Source organism: Leucoraja erinacea, chromosome 11 (genome assembly GCF_028641065.1).
Source record: "Leucoraja erinacea ecotype New England chromosome 11, Leri_hhj_1, whole genome shotgun sequence".
NCBI classification, from domain to species: domain Eukaryota; kingdom Metazoa; phylum Chordata; class Chondrichthyes; order Rajiformes; family Rajidae; genus Leucoraja; species Leucoraja erinaceus.
In genome coordinates this window covers 36,257,866-36,285,271 of record NC_073387.1, presented here as the reverse complement: position 1 = coordinate 36,285,271, position 27,406 = coordinate 36,257,866, and the positions used below count along the sequence as shown (strand labels likewise).

The window sequence follows — 27,406 nt, the reverse complement described above, 5'->3', positions numbered from 1 at the left end:
TTGTTTTCTTCAATTCCACTGAGTGCATATGTTTGCAGCACCAACCTCACAAAAATCAATCAAAAAAGTGAAAGCCAAAGATCAAAATAGTAACACAAGACAAGCATCTAAAATAAAATGCCTGTTTGGAGAAGAACAACTGCTAACTATATATATCTAATCATATATATTGCTTCATTTCCATTTAGATCTACTCAGATTAAACATATAAGTACCTTTCCCTTTTCCACGTTATTGTTTTTCTCTTATTTCAATTATAATGCATGAGCTTTGAATGTTTTGAGATGAAAATTAGTGCCGATTTTATACTTGATCTAGTCTTTAAAATAATTTCCAGTGCAAATCCTAATGCCCCTGTCCCACTTAGGAAACCTGAACGGAAACCTCTGGTGACCTTGCGCCCCACCCAAGGTTTCCATGAGTCGCCAGAGGTTTTGGTCACTCGCCTGGAAAGCCTCGACCGAAGCGTGAGCTGCATCTACTGACCAAAGATCCTACAGGATCTTTGCTACCGACACACACACACACACACACACACACACACACACACACACACACACACACATCGCGAAGGTGGGGGCCAGGGACAGGGGAGGAGCGCTGTCTGCGCGATGAAGAGGAAGGTAAACGGCTGCCACAGAGCACAATAAGTCCTTTGGAGAGTGCGGGAGGGAAGGAGAGAAGGGGAAAGAACGGGAGAGAAGGACAGAGAAGGGGAGAGAGGAGGGGGGAGAAGGGGAGGGAGAAGGGGGGAGAAGTAGTGGAGACAGTTTTAAGAAGTTTAATAAAGTTAGCGGGCATTTTACCTACCGGCGGATCTTCTACCAAAGATCCGCCGGAAGGATCCTATAGGATCTTTGCTGAAAACTCCAATGAGCCAATCAAAATGGGCAGTCAGCGAAGGAGATTGCCTTCGACTGCCTGCAAGTAAACAGCAACCCCACTCCACTGGCTTCGACCAAACGGCAACCTATTTTTAGTTGAGGACGGTTTCGGTTTTGTTGAAATAATCGCAGGAACATGGAAGAAGCCTCGACTACGCGGAAACCACGTTCGATCATTAGGGAGAGTGACCAAAACCTCCGGGAACCTCACAGAAACCTTGGGTGGGGCGCAAGGTCACCAGAGGTTTTTGTTCAGGTTTCCTAAGTGGGACAGGGGCTTAATGAGATCCAATGTTCAAATATTTTGTTCTTGCTACTTTAGAATCAAGTATTTTGTGAATAAATTAATTAAAATATATCTATTCAGGCCACTCTTTTCCAACGTTTATGTATAGTTGGGCTGGCAACATGTTGCTTTCATTTCCTTACAGTAATTGTAGATACTAATGAAGCTTAGCAAGTGGGCAGATAGTTAGAGTCTTAGCCCATTTGGAATAAATGGTTTCATTCATCACACATATTTGTAGTCCACACACTAGTATATCGTAAAGTAAATTCACAGCCTGAAGTGATTTGTCTCTTTATATGATTTTCTTTATGAATATGGAATGTAGCATTTATCTAAAAGTCACAGTTTAATCATAAAGAATTTATGAAATAGAAATTGTTTGTTGGATCATGAGATAACTAACTGTGCTACTCTTTCATTTACTCTGTCTGTTAATAACATTATAACTTCAGAAGCTAGTATTTTACATGATGTTCAGATAAAGCATTCTCAACTAAAGTATACTGTTTCAATTCAACTAATGCAAAACAGATGTTCAGTATTGGATTACATTGTTCTAGAATTGGTTCCATAATGAGAAAAATAATTCTGTTTTTAATGTTTCACTCTTTTCCCTGCATTTTAGATGTAGTGGTGGTGTGATAGGGCAATTTACAAGATATATTTAGACTTTTTTTTTTACGGTTATCATGGTGCACAGAAGCAGGCATCACAGGCCATGTACAAACCTTCCAGTGCTGTGTATGCTACATGGCATAATCCTCAGTTTAGACTTCAGAATTTTACAACTAAGAAGGAATAAAAACGTCAGATCTGCCACATTTAAAAACTTCTTTTTAATATTTTTCACTAATGTATATTAATTTATGCTCTTAAAAGTGGCATTGATAGTTTCCACTATGATTTTAGCCATCATGTTCTTCGTTATTGCATCCAGACTCTATTTGATCATTAACATAGCAGATCATTGTGGGCTGCATCTTTCCTTGATCATCTGGCAGGTTTTGATTTGTTCTTTTCATACCTTTCATTTATTTGTTCTTTGCACCTTTTCATATCTCTAGTTTCCCTCTCCCCTGACTAAGTCTGAAGAAGGGTCTTGACCTGAAATGTCACGTATTCCTTTTCTCCAGAGATGTTGCCTGACCAACTACTCCAGCATTTTGTGTCTATCTTCAGTGTAAATCTGCAATTCCTTCCTACACATCAAGCACTGAACATATTTGCAAACATATATTTTGCAAAGAGTATAATGCAACTTTTGATGGTACACTTATCCTTGAAGTATGTGCGGGTGATGTTAGCACATGTGCAATGCTCATTTGGTGTCTTCCCTGTGAAATTGATTTAATGATATTCATGTCAATAAACTAAACTAAACTAAACTAGCATCCAACGGGGACCAAACACAAGAAAATGATATAATAATAATAATAAATTAAATTTATATAGCGCTTTTCAGGGACTCAAAGTCGCTTTACAAGGCAAGGCAAAAAACAAAAACAAAAACAAAAAAAACAAAACATAACAAACCAAAAATGAGCAACAATTCAAGCACAGGTGAAAAGGGAGGGGGACGTGGGGCTAAGGATAGGCAGAGGTGAAGAGATGAGTCTTGAGGCGGGACTGGAAGATGGTGAGGGACTCAGAATTGCGGATCAGTTGGGGGAGGGAGTTCCAGAGCCTGGGAGCTGCCCTGGAGAAGGCTCTGTCCTCAAAACTGCGGAGGTTGGATTTGTGGATGGAGAGGAGACCGGCTGATGTGGATCTGAGGGACCGTGACGGTTGGTAGGGGGAGAGCAGGTCAGTGAGATACGGGGGGGGGCAGATGGTGGAGGGCTTTGTAGGTGAGGACCCGGATTTTGTAGGTGATCCAGTGGGAGATGGGAAGCCAGTGAAGTTGTTTGAGGACTGGAGTGATGTGGTGCCAGGATTTGGTGTGGGTGATGAGTCAGGCGGCTGCGTTCTGGACCAGTTGGAGCCGGTTGATGTAGGTGGAGCTGATGCCAAGGAGAAGTGAGTTGCAATAGTCCAGTCGGGAGGTAATGAAGGCATGGATGAGTCTTTCAGCAGCGGGGGGTGTGAGAGAGGGTCTGATTTTGGTGATGTTGCGGAGGTGAAAGAAGGAGGTTTTAATGACATGGCGGATGTGAAGCTCAAGGGAGAGGGTGGAATCAAAGATCACACCAAGGTTGCGGGCCTGGGGAGATGGGGAGACAGTGGTGCCGTCGATGGTGAGAGTGGGATTATTGATTTTGCTGAGTGTGGATTTGGAGCCTATGAGGAGGAATTCTGTTTTATCGCTGTTGAGTTTGAGGAAGTTATGTTGCATCCAGGTTTTTTATAGCTGACAAACAGGAGTTGATATGGGAGAGGTGGGGAGGGGGTTGTGGGGGGATTTGGTGCCGAGGTAGATCTGGGTGTCATCGGCGTACCAGTGGAAGTCCAGGTTGAAGTGGCGGAGTATCTGACCAAGGGGGAGGATGTAGATGATGAAGAGGAGGGGGCCGAGTATGGAGCCTTGGGGAACGCCTTGAGTGACTGTGGCTGTAGCAGAGGTGTGGTTATGGAGAGAGATGAAGTGGGATCTGTTGGAAAGGTAGGAATGGAGCCAGCTGAGTGCAGTACCTTCGATACCGAGGTCTTTGAGTCTGGTGAGCAGAATGTTGTGGCTCACGGTATTGAAGGCTGCACTCAGGTCGAGGAGGATGAGGATGTTGAGGGAACCGGTGTCAGCAGAGGTGAGGAGGTCATTGAGGACTTTGAGGAGAGTGGTTTCTGTGCTGTGGAGGGGGCAAAGACCAGATTGGAGGGGTTCAAGTAGGTTATTGGCATGGAGATGGGATTGAAGTTGTGAGGTGACGATACGCTCCAGGGTTTTAGAAAGAAAGGGGAGGTTTGAGATTGGGCAGTAGTTGTTGAGAGAGGAGGGATCCAGACCAGGTTTCTTTAAAATTGGGGTGACAGCAGCAGTTTTGAAGGCGGAGGGGACAGTTCCTTGGGACAGTGAGGAGTTGAAGAGGTTAGTGAGGTAGGGGCAGAAGACTTCAGCAGGGGAGTGGGAAGGGGGTTAAGGGACCAGGTAGTGGGTTTGGAAGAGCTGATGAGTTTGGAGATTTGAGGAGGGGTGACCGGGTCAAACCGGATATGAATGCTGAGGCAAGCTCTCACCTGTGGAATTTAAAGGGATTACATACAGATGTATCATAGACTGAGTTGGAGGAGAGATCATTGCATTCAGCATATTGAAATCTGTAGTTAGAAATTTTGGAGTAAATTTGGATGATTGCATAGTTCAATGTTAATTTTTCTAGTTGCATAATTGGTAGCCTTAACAGTGAACCTGCAGGGAACGCGCTCAACCACAAGTGCAAGTATGATCACAGCCAACTGCCAAAGAAAGGTGAGGGGAGGATGGGTTCGTCTGGGATGGCCAGCACTCGAGAGACATCCAGCAGCTGCCCATAAGTTAAATATCTCCTGGTGATTAGAAACCAAAATCTGTCGCTTTCTGCAGGCAAAGATGCAGTCACCTGTTTGTACCTGGACTGCTCCACATGTGGTGGTATCAGTCTCTGTCATTCGGAACCTTTTCGCACCTGGATCATTGCTGACAAATGCTACATTGTGCAGCTTGCTGTTAACCACTGGTTATGGAATGGCATGGATGCTCTCTGCTCAACTATCATCAAAACTTCTGGAATTATGGTCACCGTTCCTAAAATGCTCCCTGACTGAAACTTCAATCACTTGGCCAGGTTCATTCCCTAAATTAGTCTGGTATGACTACTTTCCTAGTTGGGCTATTTATATATTGTTTCTTGAATCTGCTGGATGTAATTATCAAATTCTGCTTCATCTAGGCCTCTGGCACTAAGGCAGTTATAGTCAATAGTGAGGTTAAAATTAGTCACATTAACCCTATTCATTTTTTAATCAGTTATTTTTTTTTATTTTGATACAGCATTTTCAACAGTTAAACCCATGCCAAGACTTTTCTGATTTGGTGGATGAACATGTTGCAGCCTGCTATCAAGGCTTTATTGAGAAACTGTACCAACAAGTAATTCCTGAATTTGTAAGTAAAATTATACAATTGATAGACTGAACACATTGGCTTTTTATTCAGTAGTGTTTATAGAGTTTCAAGAATCGTTTGGAACGGCACAGTGGCGCAGCGGTATAGTTGCCGCCTTACAGCACCAGAGACCAAAGTTCGACCCTGACTACAGGCACTGTCTGTATGAAGTTTGTACGTTCTCCCTGTGATCGTGTGGTGTTTCTCCGGGTGCTCTGGTTTACTCACACACTCCAAAGACGTACAGATTTGTAGGTTAATTGTTTTCGGTAAATTTGTAAATTGTCCCTGGTGTGCGTATGATAGTGCTAATGTACGAGATGGTTGCTGGTTAGTACGGACTCTAAATTTTACTTAAATGTTTAAAATAAGTAAGGTAGATTCTGAGAATAGGCTTCCCCAGGCTGAAAGTCAACGTAAAGGATCACTGTTTCAAAAATAAAGGTCAACCTTATTGGAAGAATAGAAATTTTCACCAAAAGATTGTAAATCTGGAATTCTTGACCATAGATGCCCCACTGGCTGGTATTTTCAGGAAATAAATCGGTAGATTCCCATATACTTCTGGGAATAATGTTTATGGAAATAATGCAGGATAGTGCAATGAAGGTAGATCAGTAAATATCTTATAGAAGAGTGGCACAAGATCAAGGGACCAAATGACCTATCTCTAATTGTTATTTCTTATGTTCTTATAAAGTTATAGAAAAAGGCCCTTCACCCACCATTTTCCTGCCAACCATCAAGTGCCTAACTATAGTAATCCCATTCTCCAGCAGACATTGCCTTGTATGATGGGGATTTGAGTGTTTGCTGAGATATTTCTTAAATGTTGAGAGAATCCCCACCTTCATCATCCATCATCTGGTGCATTTGAGATTCCAACTAGTCTCGTTGAAAAGTGTTTAGCTCAGATCCCTTGTAAACCTCTTACCCCTAAATGTGCACCCTCTAGCTCTAAGTATGCTTATTAATATGAATGACTTCATATGGGAATATGTTTGTTCAAAACAGAAGAGAAGATTTGAATCCATCATTTATGAACCACTCTGTGTACTCGCAAGTTTGTTCGGTGGTCCACAACAGCTGGTTAGAAAACACAAAGATAAAATGCTGGACTGTGAAAAAATACAGGAGAAAATAAAGCAAGAAGGTGATGCTTCTTATGACGAGAAGGCTGCCGTGAAGACATACGAAACGTTGCATTCTTTATTACTCACTGAGTTGCCCAGATTTAACATAATTGTACTACAACTGCAAGAACAGATTCTACAAGCAATTATCAATATGTATCGTGAATTGGCAAACAATGTCCTTGAATTAATCAATCAGTATCTGCATGAGGTAATAATCTATATTTTGAATTACCCATATTTCCCGGCAATGAAGATGCACCCCCATTTTGAGTTGCTAAATTTTGAAAAAAGGCTGGTGGGTCATCCAATTCCTCACTCTCCAGGAGTCATGCCAGCAACTCACTCACTCACCGCTGCCGCGGCACTCTGGGTGCGGAGCCACCGCATTGTGGCCAGGGAGGGAAATAGCTTGGGTGGTTGCGAGCGGCTGCCGTTCCTTAAATTCCGACTGCCGCCGGGAGCAGGACATGGCCTCACTTACTACGCTGGGTGACACTACATGGCATTCACTGCCCCGTCCGTGTCTTTCAGTGTAGACCGGACAGTGAAGAGACCAGCACAAGAGCAAAGATCATAGAGCAGTGCGGGTCAGCGGGCGATGGATAACAGGACAGTGAGCTGTGGAGCTTACTCCTGTGTCAGCGCAATCATGGGACCAATTGTGGTTACTCGCGCTGACACAGGGGCAGGTCTGGCATCTTAATAATCCTACGTACAGGGGCTATAGGCAAGATAGAGACAGGGGTAAAAGAGGAGCAGAAAATGCTTTATTGATTAAGGAGAAAATCGTGGGAGAAGTCCAGGGTGACATTAATGAAGGATCAATCAGTGAGGCTCTATGGATTGAGCTAAGAAAAAAAATGATCACCTTATTAGGATTGTACAGTAGGCCCATGAAAGGTATGGAACTTGTTAAGTGTGTACAGAAAAGTTTTCTCAGGCAGTATGTAGAGTTCCCTACAAGGGAGAGAGCAAAGCTTGGATTTGGACAAAAAAATGGTTGAAATGTCAGTGAGTGAGTCTTTTGGGACCAGTACCCACAATTCTATTAGCTTTAAAATAATAATGGATAAGGACAGTGGTGGTCCACTGGTTAAAGTTCTAAACTGGGGCAAGGCCAACTTTGATGGTATTAGACCGCAACCTGCAAATGTTAATTGGAATTGGATGTTTGCAGGCAAAGGGACAACTGGTAAGTGAGATGCTTTTAAAATGGTCATGGTGAGCATTCATAATATGCATGTTCCTGTTAGAATGAAGGTCTATATTTAAGAGGGAGTTACATGTGGCCCTTGTGGCTAATGGGATCAGGGGGTATGGAGAGAAGGCAGGTACAGGATACTGCGTTGGATGATCAGCCATGACCATATTGAATGGCGGTGCAGGCTCGAAGGGCCAAATGGCCTACTCCTGCACCTATTTTCTATGTTCCTATGTTTCTAAGGTCAAGGCAGATTGGAGTAAGACACCTTGGATGATTAGAGATATTGAGCCCTGTTCAGAGAAATGGGGGAGGCATGGGTCAGGTATGGGCAGCTGGAATCCCTGGAGGTGTTTAGGGGATTTAGGAGCATAATTAAGAAAGGAAACAAGAGGGCAAAAGAGGGTATAAAGTTGGCGAATTAGATTCAGCAAAATCCAAAGAGATTTTATTTGAATATTAAGCAAAAAGGAATAACTAGAGTGAGTGGAGCCCCTCAGTAACCAAAGTACAGACCAGTAAGCCTAACATCTTTAGTAAGAAAGTTACTGAGGGGATTCTAAGGGATAAGATATACATGCATTTAGAAAGACAAGGGTTCATTAGGGATAGTTGATGTGGTTTTGTGCATGAGAGGACATGTCTCAGGAATTTGATAGTTTGAAACACATATAACCATGGAGATTGACAAGGGTCTGAAGAAGGGTCTCGACCCAAAATGTCACCTATTCCTTCGCTCCATAGATGCTGCCTCACCCATTTCTCCAGCATTTTTATCCACCTATGAAGATTGACAAGGTTGACGTAGTCTATATGTTCAGCAAGGTCATTATTAAGGTTCTGCTTGGTAGGCTGATCGGGAAGTTTGGATCACAAGGGATCCAGGGAGAACTTGTTAACTGGATACAGAATTGGCTTCATAGCAGGAAGCAAAGGGTGGTGGTGGAATGTTGTTTTTCAGACTAGAGGCCTGTGACTAGTTGTGCATGTCAGGGATCGGCATTTGGTCCATTGCTGTTTGTCCTTTATATCAACACTTTGGATGCCAATGCACAAGGCATGACAAGTAAGTTTGCAGATTACACAAAAATAGGTGGTATTGTAGACAGTGAAATAGTTATATCGTGAAATACGGCATGATCTTGAGCCAAGGAATGGCCAATGGTGTTTAATTCAGATAAGAGTGAGGTGTTGCATTTTGGGAAGTCAAGCCAGGGCAGGAGCCTCATGGTAAGGCTCTTGGGAGTGTTGTAGAAGAGTGATGTCTAGAAATACAAATACGTAGTTCCCTTGAAATGGCATTGCAGGTAGATAGGGTGGTGAAAAAAGTTAATGGCACATTGGTCATCAATCAGGGGTATGAGTATAAAAGTTGGTACGTTATGTTACTGTTGAACAAATTGCTAGAGAGGCCACAGTATTGTGTTCAGTTTTGGTTACCCTGCTATAGGAAAGATACAATGAAGGCGTGGCACAGTAGAGCAGCAGTAGTGTGCCTAACAGCGCTTACAGCCCCAGAGACCTGTGTTCAATCCTGGCTACGGTGCTTGTCTGCGCGGAGTTTGTACATTCTCTCCGTGACCTGCATGGGTTTTCTCAGAGAACATCAGTTTCCTCCCACGCTCCAAAGCCATACAGGTTTGTAGATTAATTGTCTTGGTGTAAATGTAAATTGTCCCAAGTGTAGGATAGTGTTAATGTGTGGGGATCGTTGGTCGGTGCGGACTCGGTGGGCCGAAGGACCTTTTTCTGAGCTGTATCGCGAAACGAAACAAAACTAAACTAGATTGAAGAGTGTACGAAGAGGACTTGCAGAAGTGTTTCCAGGCCTTGAGGGCCTGAGATACAGGGCGAGGTGGGCAGACTAGGACATTATTTTTTGGAGCACAGGGGTGATATTATAGAGGTGCATAAAATCATGAGTGGAATAGAAAGGGTGAATACACAGGGTCTTTTTTTTTTTTTACCAGGGTAGGGTAATTAAAAACTACATGGCATAGATTTAAGTGAAATGAGAAAGATTTATTGGGTACAATAGACAATAGACATTCCCTGATGGGGAACTTTCTCATACAGAAGGTGGTAGTTATAGGAAATTTGCTGCCAGAGGAAGTTGTTGAGGCAGAACAATAATAGCATTTAATAGATATTTGGACAGGTACACAGATAGGAAAGTTTGAAGGAACATGGCAAATACAGGCAAATGGGACCAGCTTACATTGGGCATTTTGGTTGGCATGCACCAGTTGGGCCAAAGGGCCTGTCTCGAATCTGTGTACTGAATGATCATATGTGTCCAGTTTTCTTGTCAGCATGCAAAAGTACACAGTGTGGAGATGCTATCAATGCAGAAGGTGGAGGCTTTTTTTATATCCAGTTATTTCCACATCCGAGTTTACAAGAGCAACCAGTTCCCCTAAAAAAATCACGACATTGATGAAAAAGACTGTTAATGTGTGGAAAAGAATATTGACATTAATCACTAATTGTTGCATGGTAGTTATATAGATGGGATCGGTCCTTCAATATCTCAGCCAAATATTCATGTGGGTGCTGGCTGGCATTTAAATATAGAACACTTCATTTTGTGACCCTGGGATCCGTATAGCTCTGTTACTCAATATTAAATTTGCTGAGCTGTCAAGAGAAAAATTGGATTTATATATCTATTAAAATGATCTGGTTTGTCATGATTATCTACTCTGTCAGCACAGCATCTTACAAATTACTTTGCCAACTTAATTTTCAACTAAATCGCTATTTTGACAAGTTACAACCAACTTATAGCAAATCATACAAAGTTATTAAAATGTACCTATTAACACTGGATAATTTACTAACACAGAATAATTTACAAAGCTCACACATTTCATGGGAAAGACCATTGAGCCATTTCAATTAAATGTAAACACAAGGTGATGCTTCGCATGTACCCATTACTGGGAAGAAGAATCATGTCTTGGATGTGCTGAATCTGATCCAGGTCAAGCCTTATTCAAATAAGATCAAAGCAGAAGGAACCTCTCCTCCAGCGTGTGAGGTTTATATCAGCCTTTGTGCGTGGGTATATGTACATATGTATACAATAAAAAAATAAATACCACCAGTAGCAAATTTCTGTAAAACATTGTGCAATTGCTACTTGACAAACCTGTGAACTATTATTTCCTCACCTGGGTAGAGCCATGATCATTAGATAATGCATATGGAGTAATTTCTGAAATTACTTTTGCCTTTTAGTTTCTACCTAACCATGAATACAACTCGCAGCAACAAACAGTAGAAACACTGGAGAAGTCAATAGTAAAGCTGGAAGAATTCAGCCAGATATTTGAATCAATAATGGAACAACTCATAGAACAGGTATGTTGGAGGTAAAAGTCAATTAAAACGGTAATATGAAATCTTGCAGTTGGTCTATGTTTACATTTGTTCAAAAGCTTACACAGAAAAAAAATGTAATACAGGATGAAAAGAGCACGACAATTGACTAGAAAGCACATTTAAAAGGGCACCTTCAGCCCTGAAGAAAGGCTAGAGAGACTTTGCAATCATTTTATGAGCAGGAATTTGACATTTCACATTTAGTTATTGTACATTTATGGCAATCAGATGAAATGATATTCCAACTTTATGGCAGCAAGTTATTGAAAATCGCTCCTGAAAGGATGAGTCACACTAATGCCAGTGCTGACTTTTTTGTTAATGTTCCTTTCATTGGCCGAGACATTGTTGCAAGTGGCTATGGTAAATGGCAAAATAGAAGTGCAAACACTGGAAACTAGAAAACTGAGGCAGGAAATAGGATTGTAATTTACTATATTGAAGGAGAGCAATGAGGGAATGGCTGTGCAAAGGCGAGCAGCATCACATCTTTTCCAAACATACGGATGCAATATGAGTGTTCATGAGAGGCTGCTGATAAAATGGGCTCCTAATGAAACCACCATCCTGCTGAAACTCTGGAGTGGTTATTTGCATGGTCCAGTAAACAGCCACAAAGTGCTTAAAATCCATGTGGCAGAGTTCATAAGTTGTAGGAACAGTATTAGGCCATTCGGCCCATTACGCCATTCAAGCATCTGTCTATCCCTCTCAACCACATTCTCCTGCCTTCTCCCCATAACTCCTCACAGCCATACTAATCAAGAATCTATCAGTCTTCAGCTTAAAAATATCCATTGACTTGGCCTCCACAGCCTTCTGTGGCAATGGATTCCAAAGATTCACCACCCTCTGACCAAAGAAATTTAATTTAACATTTACGTCATCATCTTGCTGCAACTTGCTGGCTTCTAAATATGCCCAAACATAAGATTATGAGTATTGTGAAATGTCTAGAGTGAAATAATTTTGCTAAATTGTCATTTGAGTCTTTTGCCAGTTAATCTTCAATTTTTTTTCAGCCTCTCAATCAAGAAAAGCTGAACGTTCTGCTGAAAAAATACAACCCCAGCAAAATATACCAAGTTACCAGTAATATTTCTGGAAGCAAAGATCTTGACCTGACACTTCAAATGGGTGATTTTGTGGCAATTCTTCAAAGCACAGATACAAAAGGAAAGGCGAACAGATGGCTTGTGGATTCAGGAGGTAACAATTTCATTGTCATGAATGGGACAAAAATATAATGTGCATATTCTAGTTTCCACTGTAATTTTCTTTCCACACTCACCCAATTTTCTCCTCCAATTCTGAAGTGGCTTCATGCTTGAGCTAAAGCAATTAGTGACAGGATACCTGCCAATCGTGGGGCATCATAGCCAAATGTTTCTTGTTACCCTGATGCATATTTTCCAACATAGCAATAGGGGGTGTTGAAACATTGCTCATTTTTCTCCTTGAAGGCGCCCTGAAGACCTTGTAAAATATCTGTGGCAATCCAACATCAGTAACAGAAAGACTGAAGATTAAATCAGCTTTTCTTATATATTTTAGTCCATTGACTAGAAGCAGCCCCAGATATAATATGAGCACAAGATCAAGTTGGGCAATCTGAGGCAAATAACTCAAATCATGACTCGCGGATGCCTTTTCAGCATCTATAAGGCAGCAGAAGTCAGGAGAACCCTCCACTTGCAACTCCAACAGAATTCAACATGATCCAGAACAAAATTCATTCATTGATACCTCACCCACAAACTGTGTTGCATTTAAGAATTGTGTTACCAAGACTTCAGTTTAGTTTACTGTCACACGTACCAAGGTGCAGTGAAAAGCTTTAGTTGTGTGCTTTCCAGTCAGCAGAAAAACAACATATGATTAATATGGTGTGTACCATAAGTCATGAGTTTGACACATTATCGTTATGCTATTGGTTGTTCCATTAATATCTCTACCTCTGTTGCTTTGTTAAACCAAGTGGCAAGCAAAAATGGAAAACAGAATAAATCCAGGAGTAGACTTAGAATGTGGTGAGTATGTCAAGAAGCCAGAGTATGAGTGAACCTAGCCATTTGCCTTGTGAATGTAACAAGTAACAATGTCCCTGTCCATGAAGGATGCAGCTAATGGTTTACTGGTTCTTTTTGCATATATTGCATGTTCACATATGCATATTTTAGCAATATTTACAAAAGAAAAAGTCCAAAGTACAAAGTCTGGCCCACTGGGAGCTATGTCCCAGTCCAGGACATAGGATAGAGAAACTAAGTGGTATACAATAAGAGAAAGGCAATATCATTGCTGGTGGAAGGACTGGAGCATCAGTAAGTTTACAAGCACCATGAACTGCAGATGAGGATTCTTTCAAGGATATAATGAAAATCTTTAAGAGGCACTTTAACCTGGCACCAGACATTTTCAAGAACTTACAGATTGGGCAACCAAGGGGAAAATAAACGGTTGGCAAATATTGAAAAAACTGGCAAAGATGTGTAATGTCCTGATCGTTTTGGATCTAGCATTGTTTGTGTGGACTGGAGGATGAGAGAATTCAGACAAAATCATTTAAGGCAATGGACAAGGTTTGAACAAGAATATTAAGATTGGATATATCTTAATACATAATATATGACATTTAAAAACATAAGGCACTTTCACGTAGAGCATGGTTGCAAGGTGCAAGCAGGGAGAAAGCTCACAGGGATAGTAATGTTGGTACGGTTCAATCTTCATACCGAAGAATGCTATAAGTGTGTTTGGTGGAAAATTGGTAGGTCACACGAGGAGAACAAGTTGGAGACCTTGGCATGAATGAAATACTAGTCCATTCCATGTTTGGCTCTTATAATTTTACTTATCTGAATCAGGTTCTCTCTCAGCCTTATCTGCTTCAGGATAAAGAAACCCAACCTATCCATGTCTTTTCCATAACTGAAATGCTTTAACACAGACAATATCCTGGTCATGATGCAGATCTCATCACACCCTCCAGTGCAATCACATTGTTCATGCAGTGCAGAGGCTAGAACTGCACATCACCCGTAGTTTGTATCGTTATGTCTGATACCATAGTAGTCCAGCTATGTTAGGCATTAAGAACTACTGTGTGTAACAATCCCATGGGGATACCACTTGCACGATGAAGTTAGATAATGAGACAATGGAATCTTGTACATTTAAGGAGATAGATCAGGGCTGTACATTTAAGGCCATTTTGTTGACTGAAGAAAAAAACTCCAAATATGCGCATCACATCTGCAGCAAATAATTCTCTCATAAAAACGTGCATATAAAACACTTCCATCATTCTCCATTGAAGTGGAGAACATAGTGCTAGGTGCATATGCAGCAGGAACCCTTTGCCTTACTGGGGAAGTGAATTGTTGAGCCTCTCTGAGAGATAAACGGAACTAGTCACATGCTAGTTACGGGCCATTGCTTTTGGAGTAATATGGATTGAGCCACTTAGATTAACAGTGTCTCCTTCCAAAAGGATCAGCATTCAGCAATGAGGGTTTGGAACAATCACTCTCTGGGATACATGTACCTCTCCCCATTGGTGATGTGATGTGTTCCAAAGGATCTGCAGCTAGCAGACACTAGTAGACCATGGTTACAGATTGCAGATTCAGTAAGATGGCTGCAGAAAATGGTAGTTTAATGGTTGCTATGCAACTACCTAAAATGGTGGGTGAAGGTATATCCACAAATGGGTATGCAGCAAATTACAGAGTTCCATCCACGAGGCCAAAATACCTTGATTGCATAGTAGATGGTATTTGATGACGACCCATCTGACACCACCTGCATGGGAGGAGGTAGAGTGTAGGTAAGACTGTGCTCTGCGGCAGCATATTTGACTTTGGTACCAAGTAAAATCTAAGGAGAGACATGAGGCATAGAGCCACAAACTGTGGTGAAGCAGCACGGCAGAGAGTGTAAATGTGATATCACCTTAAGTGGATTTGCTTTGAGCCTGGATGATATAAACAAAGCTGTACCTTCCAAGTGATAGAGCACAATGAGGCCACTCTTCAAGATTCACGGATTTGCAGTGTGAACTGCTTGAATTTCTGCCAATATAGGTTGAAAATATATCTATTTCACTGCAAGTCATCAAATGAAGCGTGCCTTGCATCCTGGCTGGGAAATGCAATGCCAGAAGGTATTGATTACAGATACACCAGTGGAGGCCGTCACAATTTTAAGAAGATAGACACAAAATGCTGGAGTAATTCAGTAGGTCAGGCAGAGGAGTTCTGACCCAAAATGTCACCTATTCCTTTTTCTCCAGAGATGTTGCCTGACCTCTTGAGTGACTCCAGCATTCTATGTCGGTGTAAATCAGCATCTGCAGTTCCTTCCTACACAAATTTAAGAAGGATCCCTGCAAAGCAAGTCAAAAAGCTGACGAGAGAAGTAGACCAGGGTGAAGTGCCCCAGAGGAAAGGATAATCTAATTCTAGGGACAGTGGGAGACAATCCATTGCATGTTATGGTGGTGGCCTGTCATAGACAATGCTACCATGGTTGTGCAGTCTCATGTCTTGTGGGGATCGAGTGTGGCTGATGAGCAAGCCACACACGCAGGAGCAGTGGGGGCTTGTGAAGGCCGTTGTGGGGAGATTTAGGGCTGCATGTATTCCTAGTTAAAAGCATTGTTTTGACAGAGACCTAGCAATTTCAGAACAATGGGGCTATTCACAAAATCAAAGACAGATTAGAGGAAGATGTGATGAATGGAAGTGGGGAAGCAAAAGAGCCAGAGGTGGTTGAATGAGTCTGCCAAGGATGTCATTGACAGAGTATCAAGTTCTGGGCAAGAGCTCATTGCTTACAAGTGAATAGCCGAATGGCCTGAGTTGGAAGCGTTAAATGAGGATTGCATTGCAATGTGGGGCGAGTTGCAAAGGGTTGAAATCTATCAGATGGATATTACAATAGGCACAGACTTACTAACGTCAGCCCAATACAACATAGCTAAAATGCCATAAGAGAGGCTGAAAATAGGTGTGTCAAAGCTGTAAGCATTGAAGATGAACCATGGAAAAATGTCACGTGCAACACAAAGAAATAGGACCAATCTGGCCTCCAGGGAGTTAGAGTGGGAATTAGGGTGTGTAATTGGTATGAATACTGGCATAAAGATAAAAAGTTTTAATAAGCAGCTAAAACAGAGATTGTTGCATCTGTTTTCATGGAATTCACAAATGTCCAAATGCAATATAAAATAGTAACTACTACAGAGGCTGATTTGAGTTATTAGTCCTCCATTTTAAAGTGTTCAGTTCAGTATATACAATTGAATACAGTGATTTAGAAAAGGTATTACAATGTGTTTAGAGTTGTGAAGATACAGTAATTACATTGAAGCATCAGTTGCCGGACAGAATGAGAGACCAGTTGTGCATGAGGTCTGAACTGCAAATGGAGAATGCTGAAAATCCTCAGTTGGTTGGATAGCACCAATGAAAAGAGGAACAGAGTGAACATTTTATTAGAAACAATAACATTTTAGAAATCAAACGTGATATATGCGAAGAGGGAAGGGACAAACGACAATGTCTCTGCACAGGTGGTGATCAAATACGACTGAATTATACAAGCTGCAGTGCTGCTGGCTGAGACAGGTTTGTAAAGGCTTATTAACCATTATGCGTTCATTTGTGGTGTATGGTGTTATTTGGAGAAGTGATCCAATTAAATTCAATGCCTGGAGTGGATGCTTCAGAGTTATAAAGTGTATCATGCAATGAAGAGTTTGGTGAATTTAACCAATGGCCAATTCCTCGCCCACAGCTACATTACGATAAGATTTGATTGCCACTGAAACATCAATAAAATAGCAGACGTAGGTCCAGTGACATCATTGGCCAGTCTACCACCTTTGATGAGGTCACAATGTGCGAGCAGTGATGTCTTCCTCGCCAGCATAAGGTTGCAGGTGTGGGCATTCAGTGGCCTGAGAATGAGACCAAGCCCAGTAGGGCAGGTCCCCACATGGGTCAAAAGGAGGAGTGCTCCAGGCTAGCACCAGCACACACCCACTCAAGACAGGATACCCCCTGCTGCAATAATTATGTTTGGCCTGAATCCATTCATCCCTCTTACAGCCTGCTGACTTCCCAGTGCTTTTGCTCAGTATCAGTTGCTGACATGTTACTGATGCCGCACCATCATTATTAGCCTCAATGCCATTGCTAACCAAGCACCAAACTTATTGGTTAATAATTTTGGTCCTTTGCAGATCACTGATTTTTGATCAATCTCCTGGCATTTCACAGGTGCCAATAGAAACGGACACAATGGAACTATTCACATAAAGCTAGCTGTGCATGAGGCAAACACAAAATCATCAGTTCTCTCCCTTTAGGAATCAAGCCACCTCTACGTGTGTCTATTTTGCACACAACATGAAGCCCAAATACAGTAGTTGAATGTCAAAATGATGTTTAACCAGTCTCTCTTTTTAGCTTAATGTCATTAGCTCTCAGGATTTAGTTGAAAGGCACAAAGAAGGAAGGAAAGTCTTTTATTTCTTTGTTAATAGTGATATCCTGTTCATGCTTGTTCGTTAGTTTCCGCTGTCCTTCTCTGCTGCAATCCTTCCTGTGCCAATTCACATGCCCTCGCCATGTTTATTGTCACCAATTTTATACTGAGCAACCTGACAGTGATTTTTCAAGGTCATCTCTTGCTGGTTTAGTAAAATCAGTGACTAATGCTGTTTTGCAGGAGTAAAAAAATTGTCATAATTTTCCAGAAGTGGCATAAAAAGGTTTGAATGTTTTGCAATATTCTGACAATAAGACAGCATTACAAGCTGCAGCTACGTTGCTCCTATGGACACTTCAGATGATTTCTCTGTGTCACAGAATGAGGGCTTTCTCTCCATTACCATTCTGTGCGTGCTTGCCTTCTTTACCACCTTTGGCTCTAGTTCTTCACAGATTTTCTTCACATATGCTCTGATGGCTTTATCTTTCCCCATCCCCTCACTCTCTAAATCTGTGACCTGCTGCAGCTAGCAGGGGGCTTGCTGATTAGGGATAGATCAGTCCTGCACCTTTGGCTTTTAGTGTCCTCCATGGCTAAACTGTGTTGTGGACAGATTAATGGCTGCACTACAGCACTCACCAAGCAGACCTTTGGAATCCCAAAGCAAATGTGTACCAATGTCATAAGAGAATCTGAGGGGTTCCTGCAATGTGGCTGGCGCAGTTGGCTGCACAACTTTGTTTTGCACAGAGCCATTTTTTAATGAGAACCTTCAGCGCACCTTTGCACGTTCTCCAGGTGACTGCATGGGTTTCCTCCAGGTGCTCCGATTTCCTCCCACATCCCAAAGACGTGCAGTGTGTTGGCCGCTGCAAATTGGCCTCAGTGTGCTGGGAGTGGACGCAAAAGTGGGATAACTAGCGAAAATGGATAATCGATGGTTGGCATGAAACCAGTGGGCCGAAAGGCCTGTTTTCATGCTGTATCTCTAAACCTATAAAACTAAAACAATGAAGGAGTGACTTTGATGGTTTAAGAAGGGGGAAGATACAGACTTGTTTCAGTGGATAACCACATTTGCCTCTCCAACTGAAGGCCAATTCAGGCGAACAATTTCTATTCTGCTGAATTAAATTTCTAATTGATTATTGTAAACTTATGTAAACTTTTAGTGATTCTTTAAACATCCTTGGAACACGTTGGCACCTTTCAATGTGTAAATCTTTCAACCTTTTAAAAATATCCCTTCTATTTTTCTACGGAAGTAGAAAATATTTTCACTCATTTTGTGAGACATTTTTTCACATCATACTCCATTGGCCTTGTCCTAGCCCATGCTGTAACCTGTCCAAATGCCCCTGAAGCCTCTTGGAATCCTCTATCTAATTCAAACTGCTACTGAGCTTTTCCACACTGCCATATATCATAACCCCAGATATATTACACTTCATCTCCTATTCGGAAATATTGATACAACTGTGGCCCCAGCATTGATTTCCTTGGCACCCTACTCATTTAATGGCATATTCTATTTTATATCTACTAACATCTTCAGTCCATAATTTATATATATGCTCTCAATAACCCCTGCTCTAATTTTATTTAATAATTTCATATGTGGATCTTATCAAAGGCCCTCTGAACAGGTACATTAATCGATTTCTTATTTATCCTTCTAGTTGCAACTTCAAACATCTCTAAAAGATTTGTTAAACATGATTTGCCTCTCATAAATCCATGTTGCCACTGCCCAATCCTCTTGTTGTTTTTTATCGCCAAGCTCCTAACGGTAGATTAAAGTCCCTTAACGTCCATTAATGTTAGTCTAATTGGTCAATGGTTCCCTATTTTTTCTCTTTTTGTTTTAAATTATGTTTTTTGTTTCAAACATATGCCACTTCTGAGACCTCTTCTGGTAACAAAACCCCTTTTCTGTAATCAAAAATATCAGGGATAAACCTGAGCTTTGTCATGGGAAATGGAGCTCACTTCATTGTAACTGCTACATGAGGGCTGCATCCTGGCACATCTGGTAGAGCTGCTGCCTCACAGCATCAGTGACCTGGGTTCGATCCTGACCTCGGGGTCTGTGTGACTAGTGTGCTCAATCTTCCTGTGACCGCATGGGTTTCCTCCAGGTGCACTGACTTCCTGATTCCAACCATGCCTAAGTGACAAGATGCAAGATTTAATATTACAAACAAAAATATCATGAATTATCAAGCAGAAATGGGTTTCCCTGAAAGACTTAACTTTTGTTGCTAACTGTGTAGATAGAATAAGTGAAGCTGTATTTTTTTTTTTTGCAGGTAGAAAAAGGTATCTATAATGGTAGATTTGACCACAGAGATCCGAAAAGCCACATTGCATGGTCCTGCCCAAAATAGACTGGCAGAGCAACTTTAATTTAATCATGATCTGCTCTCTTTGACAAAACAACCCTGCCAAAACATTAAGAGCATTTTTGCAGCATTTTGCAATTGAAAATTGATCTATTTTTCCCCCAGAGTGAAAAGGAATAGTAACCATTTCCAGTCATATCTCGCCATTCTGGAATTTCACCCAAACACTTCCAGGCGTGAGTCACCTATATACTCTAATATGACGCCCATATCAGATTACACAGCTATCTTCCTTTTAAAGCATTGCGAGGGAACTGAATAAGAAGGAACCATCATTACTTGGACAACCTGGTCTTCGTAGAGCAGCGCTGGACTGCGCCGTGTTTTCAAGGAAATCCTGCTTCTATGAATTTACACAACAATCTGGATCACAGTGCAGGCCCAGTCATGAACCTAGCTCCAGAGTGGAGTACCGAGTAGCCAATTTTCTATTTCCTTATAGCAGTGGTGTGGGGGTAGGTATGAGAAAAAACCTAAACTGTTGTTTTTTCCTCACTGCCACATTTAACTCATCTTTTCAGATGTCCTGCAATTCTTTGTTATCTGCACATTGATTTATTCGTAATAGTTTCAGATTCAGATTCAGATTCAATTTTAATTGTCATTGTCAGTGTACAGTACAGAGACAACGAAATGCATTTAGCATCTCCCTTGAAGAGCGACATAGCAAACGATTTGAATAAAAAATAATAAGTGTCCGGGGGGGAGGGGGTGATTGGCAGTCCTTAAGTATATCAAAACTTTAGGGCAACACTGTGGGGCAACAATAGAACGTCTGCCTCTCAGCGTCAGAGACCCGGGCGCTGATTGGCAGTCACCGAGGTACGTTGTTGAGTAGAGTGACAGCCGCCGGAAAGAAGCTGTTCCTCGACCTGCTGGTTCGGCAATGGAGAGACCTGTAGCGCCTCCCGGATGGTAGGAGGGTAAACAGTCCATGGTTGGGGTGAGAGCAGTCCTTGGCGATGCTGAGCGCCCTCCGCAGACAGCGCTTGCTTTGGACAGACTCAATGGAGGGGAGCGTGGAACTGGTGATGCGTTGGGCAATTTTCACCACCCTCTGCAATGCCTTCCGGTCGGAGACAGAGCAGTTGCCATACCATACTGTGATGCAGTTGGTAAGGATGCTCTCGATGGTGCAGCGGTAGAAGTTCACCAGGATCTGAGGAGACAGTTTCATACCGTGTGAATCCCCATCTTCCCTATAATAACCTTGTGTTATAAAGGCAAGTGCTGTTGGACAACATGCATATATGTACATACTCAGTTAGGTCTGTGGCTCTCACAGATCAAATAATGTTTATGCTGTAAACGTTAATCCTTTTCTATCAAGACCATCCACTTGAGGCATGTCTCAACTGGATGCAAATTGGATGTTCTCTTGCTGTATCCCAACCATCTGTCTAAGGCACAAACTCAGAAGATCATTCACCATTGCATCAGTGGGACCCTTTCCAATACAAACTAGTTTAGAATGTGGAGGCAAGGAACTGCTGATGCTGGTTTACAAAGATAGACACAGAGTTCTGGAATAACTCAGCAGGTCATGCAGCATCTCTGGAGAAAAGGGATACATTTTGTAAACATTTGAAAAACATTTTGGGTCAAGACTCTTCTTCAGAACTAGTTTAAACCTGTTGAAATGCATTTCAAATAGAACTTTAATATTCAGGACGAGGAAGATGATTGAAATGCAGATGGAATATTTAATACAATACACACTGTAGATTCTCAACATTAATTGATTTTCCTTTAAAGATGCACAGTAAAATATTTCACATGGAGACAGAAGATATTTCACAAGATTTGTCATGATATAAAAAAAACATACCTCCTCTTACTTTCAACGTGGTATTTTACATTCATTTTATTTATTTTAGTTTCATTTAAATCATATATTATGCTTAATTACAATTTGTAAATTCTGCTGCCAAATGCCCATCATTTACCAAGAATTAAATGATGATTAAATTGTTGGCTGAAACATTTGTTAGATTGTTCTAAAACAAAATGGCAACCGGACAGATAACTCATTATTTCCTGACACTTTTTTTTAGCAACAGCCCTCAATTAACAGTAGATATTGCACATCAGATCAAAATAGCCTGTAACATACAAATGTTTGGACAATCTGTATTCAGACACATCATGAATTATTAGGAGGGAGATGTGTTGCCTGGGTGATCTGTATAAGTATATATTCAGCTAAATAATGTTTTGAAAGTCAGAGCATATTTTTGTGTATTCGCTAATTTTAGCATTAGAAAGAATAAAATATTTTTTCCCCACTTTAAATTCATGCCTGCAGTCATAAGGTACTAAATAGGAGCATGACTAAAATGTTTTTTTTTAACGGATTCCAACTGTTTTTAGAAAATAAACACAAGTTTTCTCTCCTAATTATCTGTAATTAAGAGAGCATATGTGTGAGCTTAAACATACCACTGCAGGAATAATAGGTTGGAGTGCCCTTTTTTAACCTTCCGTAATGAAAGGTTAAAACTGAGTGACATTCACGAATGAACAGAAAATAATAACAATTGCAAATATAAAAAATGTAAATGAACAGACCAAAGTGACAATTAAAATTAATATAAAAGTGAATCACTGTCATTTTAAAACTTGGGAATAATTATGCATGGTGCAGATCCTTTAAAGTAATTGAAATCAGACACATCTTCCTGCTTTTACACAGGAACACACTTTTGTTCACGGTAGACACGTAACCACTACCAGTTTATAATCCGTGGCAAGATGTACCCGTTTAGTCCATGCAGAATTTGCAGTTACAAATCACAATTGTGTTGCAGATACAGAATACCTGTTATCAATACCAAGGGAGATCTATTCATCAAATAAAATTATCTGTATAAACAAAGCATCGAAACAGTCAAGAAATGAAGATGACTGTGAGTGACATTCCCTGTGGATTAGGAAATATGAATGAAGGAGATCAATTATACAAATTAAACATACATTTATATTGAAATCTAGTGTTGATGAAAAAATGCAAACTAGGTGTAAGGCTGTGTGTACATTTCAGCTGAATATTCAGAGAAGTGCCAATGATTCCTACGATCTTTTAGAGCTGATTTATATTGGGTCCAGTTGCTCTGATATAGAAAAAAAAAACATTTTTTTCATTAAATTCATTTGTACTCCATGGATTTTTTACATCATTAGTAATTTTATTAACATAATAAAATAATGAATACTAAGGGTAATTTGCTTGTATAACCAAGAGTTGGAAATATTTCAATTTTAGCAAACAAACCTGTACTTAGCTCCACTGAATCAAGGAATGCTGCTTTTGAAGCTGTAACACTTTCTTTTGTAAGGTCGTAGAGGATTTGTCCCTGCCGGAAAATTGAGCCTGTATCAGCCTGAAAAAGAACCCGATGGAAATAAAGATTTATTAGGTTCATCACTTGCTGATATTGGCGATGGAACAAATTCCAGAAGAAGATCTTGTCACTTGCCTGAAACGCTTCTTTCCTTGCCGCCAAGCACAATGCGATATCAAGTAAGGGGTTTACAATTAAGGGATTCATATAATTACATTGTTCTAACATTCATAGTCATAGAATCATAAGTACAGAGATAGGCCATCCAGCTCAACTCATCTATGCTGACCATGTTTGCTTGCTGAGCTAGTGCCATTTTAACTCATATTGTGTCAGTTTAACCCATATCCCTGTAAACCTCTCCTATCCAAGTATCTGTTTAAATATCGTTGTTCCATATATACACCATGAAATAATCGTTCTCTGCATGAAAGAATTGTCCCTCAAGTCTCTTTTGCATCTTTTTCCTCTCCCCTTAAACCTGTGCCTTCCAGTTTTGTACTGTTTTACCTTGGTGGAAAAAGGCAATGATCACTTATATCTATGTTCCTCATGATTTTGTACACCCGTATAAGGTCACCCTTCATCCTCCTATGTGAAAACATTCCCATCCTATTTAACATCTCCTTATAACTCACGCCCTTGTGACCTGGTAACAACCTGGCGAATCTTTTCTGCATCCTTTGCAGCATAATGATATCCTCCCTACAGCAGTATTGCACACAATACTCCAAATGTATAGTCCAATGTCATGTCCAACTGCTGCATGTTGCCCCAATTCCTCTCCTCAATAAACTTACCGATGAGGGAAAGTGTGCCAAATGCCTTCTTCACCACCCTATTTACCACCTCCATTTTCAGAGAGAGCTATGCACCTGTACACCTCAGACTCGTTGCTTTACAACACTTTCAGGGGCCCTAACATTTACTGTGTAAGTCCTGCCCTGGTTTGACATATTAAAATACATTTGGATTTCTTATTTAATGTACTAAAATGCATTAGCAGATTATGAAGATTAATTTGATCTTTTTCTCCCACAGATGTATAATACTGGGTGATCTGCTTAAAAAGCACATTCAAATCATGTGGCTACACACTGCAAACATCAAACTGTCATATCCAAAATATAATATACTGATCTTTCCGAGAAGTCAAACTTCTATCCTTAATTGTGAATCTTTCTTGAAATCATTGTTAAAATTTGTAGCAGATTTCTTCTGGGTTTACAAATTTTAAATGGATATCATGAAACAACAATATTAGAATTGCTAATGCATTCAGTAATTAATTGACCCTATCCTACTCTTCCGATTTGACTGGCAGATTATGCCGCCCTTTGTATTTTCTCGCTGGATGTTAGGAAGACATAGAACTTTCTGTTCTACAGCAAAATTGACAATTATTGATCCTATTTTAAAGTAAACAGCCCTTTGCTATCTCCTTCCACTATTATCGAATGACCATGTCGTAATAACCTTCTTTCCCAGCCCAAATCAAAATAGCCAAGTTTATGATGGTGAAAGTTAAAAAAAAAGAGTTCCAGATAAAATGGAACAGAGCTATTGCTTCCAAGGGGGAATGCACAGATGAGAAGTACTCAGCTAGGACCTTCAATGGGAATACTACAAGATAAGCTTTCCTTTGCATTCTTTGCAAATGGGTTTATCATATGGTTAACATACACAGAGAAGAAGTGTGTCCCTACTATAATTTCTACCTGGACGAAGTGCATTTAATTAACAATGAATGCAAATACAAACTCCATTGTTCTGTTTCGGTACATATGACAATAAAACACTCGTGACTCTTGATGTTCCACAGCTTCAAGCCATGACTCTGTGATTACTGGAATGTAACATGTGTCCAAAGAAAAACTTTGCTTATATCTGCTATTTTGCTGTCTGTGCAGGTTATTGCAGCTTATCACTTTGCAGCAAGAGGACCCCATGAAGCCAATTTACAGCCTGGAGAGTTAGTAACCATACTGGAAGCACATGATAAGAGAGGAAGCACTGAATGGTACCTTGTTGAAGTAAATGGACAGAAGGGATATGTGCCTTCAAATTATTTAACAAAAGTTTCTGTGACTGGTGGGAGGAACTCCTTTGCACTATAATACCTGCTCCAATCATTTGTGAAGGTTTTGTGAAAAGTTGCACTAATTTGTCTTGAATACATTAAATGTAGCAAGGAGCCCTGAAGAATTGTGAATCATTAAATTTGATGTTACCAAATGGGTATTACAACATGAGAACAATTTAGGTGGTAAATAAATTTATGTGACAAATATATGATATTATTTTAAAAGAGTATATGTTATTTTTGTTTCGATGCAATATAATTACGAACAATTAGCATAGATGTTTTGATATTTTAGCCAGTATCCAGATTTTAATATATGGTCAATTCTTGTGTACCTTAATACCATATGCTTATGCATTTTACATTTGACACTTTCAAATGTGAATTGTTCAATTTGACATACACTTTTTATCTTACATTCAGATTAAACAAAGGAAAGCCTGGTGAATTATGATTATATCCATATGAATTCTTACTGTCAGTATCAAATGAGTCATTCTGCATTTGTTAATTTTCAACAAGGTATATAAACAAAATCTATTTGGATATATCCAAAATGTCTAGATAGAATTTCTGGAACAGTTCACTTGATCCATAAAAAACTAAATAGACGTGTTAAGATAATACAGTGGAAGATTTTCATGTTAAACTAACTTATGTTCCAAGTGACAAGATGTATTCCATTTCCAAACGCTAGCATCTTAAAATTTGTTTTTTTTAGAAAGAAATATTAATTAGTTGGGATTGGAACAAACATATAAATGTTACACTCCACAATAATTTACCAGCAGTAGGCAATGGGAATATTGTATTTATGATGAATTTGATTTTTCTGCATATATCTTTGGCATATGACTACATTTAAATAGGTTTGGAAATAGACTGAAAAAATATTACGTAAAATGCATCCACACTTCAAAGTATTGACGTTAAAAGGTGGTAGGTGAACTATATGCTGTTAGCATTGAAAGATAATTGAAAACCAAAATCCTACAGTTAAGATTAGTTTAGTTTAGAGATAAAGTGTGGAAACAGGCCCTTCGGCCCATCAGGTCCATGCCAACCAGCAATCCCTGCATATTAACACTATCCTACACACAATAGGGACATTTTTTACATTTACCAAGCCAATTAACCTACATAACTGTACTTACAATGGAAAATGGCCGAGATATTCATCTGGCCAGACAGTGTCAGAGGAGAGAGAAGCAAAGTTTCAGTTCATGAATTTCAACCTGAAAGGCCAATTCTGTACTACTCTCCACAGAAGCCTCCTAGCCAGCTGAGAATCTCTGCTATCTGTTTTTAATAGAATTGAATTTCTAAAAAATTAACAGCATTGTGTGATAAAGAAACCTATTTAATTTTAACCCATTTTCTTGTGAAGTATTTCCACTAATATTTGCCAATCAGCATGGAATAAGCTATTTTGTTTTAAATAGGTTCATTCGGAACAGTATATTTGTTAAATAGCTCACTTTTGAGCTACAGTATTTAATCCAATTGTTTTAAATAACATTGCATCAATCTACTTTACCAACTTTATCCCCCTCAAAGATTTTCCATCTTTTAATTTCAGTATCTAATTATTTTTCCTTTGTTGCTATAAACACACGTGCGATAAATGTGGTTGTTTGTCATAATTACAATAAGTTGTCACTGAAAAATGCTTTTATCTATCTTTATTTTCAAGTTATAAATTTTACTAAATGTTGTATTGACGTGCAAAATAAAAATGTTCATGAACAATGTTTATATTTGTGCTAGCCTTTTTGTTTGAAATGCAGATCAGAAGTAATTTATTTCCAGAATTTGCAGTGACAGCAGTGCTCGTTGTTTCAGCAGAGGCAATCTGACAGCAGTTTATGTACAGGAGCAGTCAAACCCACACCATGAATATCAGGCTCCTCACTAATTGCACTTGTTCTGTCTTCTACATAGTTGTTGAATTGACAAGAGTTTCAATCTTCGCCAATTATTCACACTGGAGGAAAGTGAAAATCCCTTGCCTTATTGAATGAGGTATTACTGAGTTATTAACAGTTAATAATAAGTTAGTGGGTGGAATGGTGGTGCAGCGGTAGAGTTAATGCCTTACAGCGCCAGGTTC

At 40.1% G+C, this 27,406-nt stretch overlaps 1 protein-coding gene across 4 annotated transcripts in view; it reads left to right on the top strand.

Moving 5' to 3' along the window:
* Nucleotides 1-27,048, top strand: part of arhgef37 (Rho guanine nucleotide exchange factor (GEF) 37) — a 111,625-nt gene extending 84,577 nt beyond the window's left edge. For all 4 annotated transcript variants that reach the window (XM_055643032.1, XM_055643033.1, XM_055643029.1 and 1 more), the window contains 6 exons: nt 5,138-5,251; nt 6,266-6,595; nt 10,829-10,951; nt 11,995-12,181; nt 23,208-23,392; nt 25,124-27,048. In XM_055643032.1, the coding sequence (XP_055499007.1) occupies nt 5,138-5,251; nt 6,266-6,595; nt 10,829-10,951; nt 11,995-12,181; nt 23,208-23,392; nt 25,124-25,330 (1,146 nt within the window). In that variant the 3' untranslated portion in view covers nt 25,331-27,048. The remainder of the gene's footprint in view (nt 1-5,137; nt 5,252-6,265; nt 6,596-10,828; nt 10,952-11,994; nt 12,182-23,207; nt 23,393-25,123) is intronic.
* The last annotated feature ends 358 nt before the right edge of the window (nt 27,049-27,406 follow it).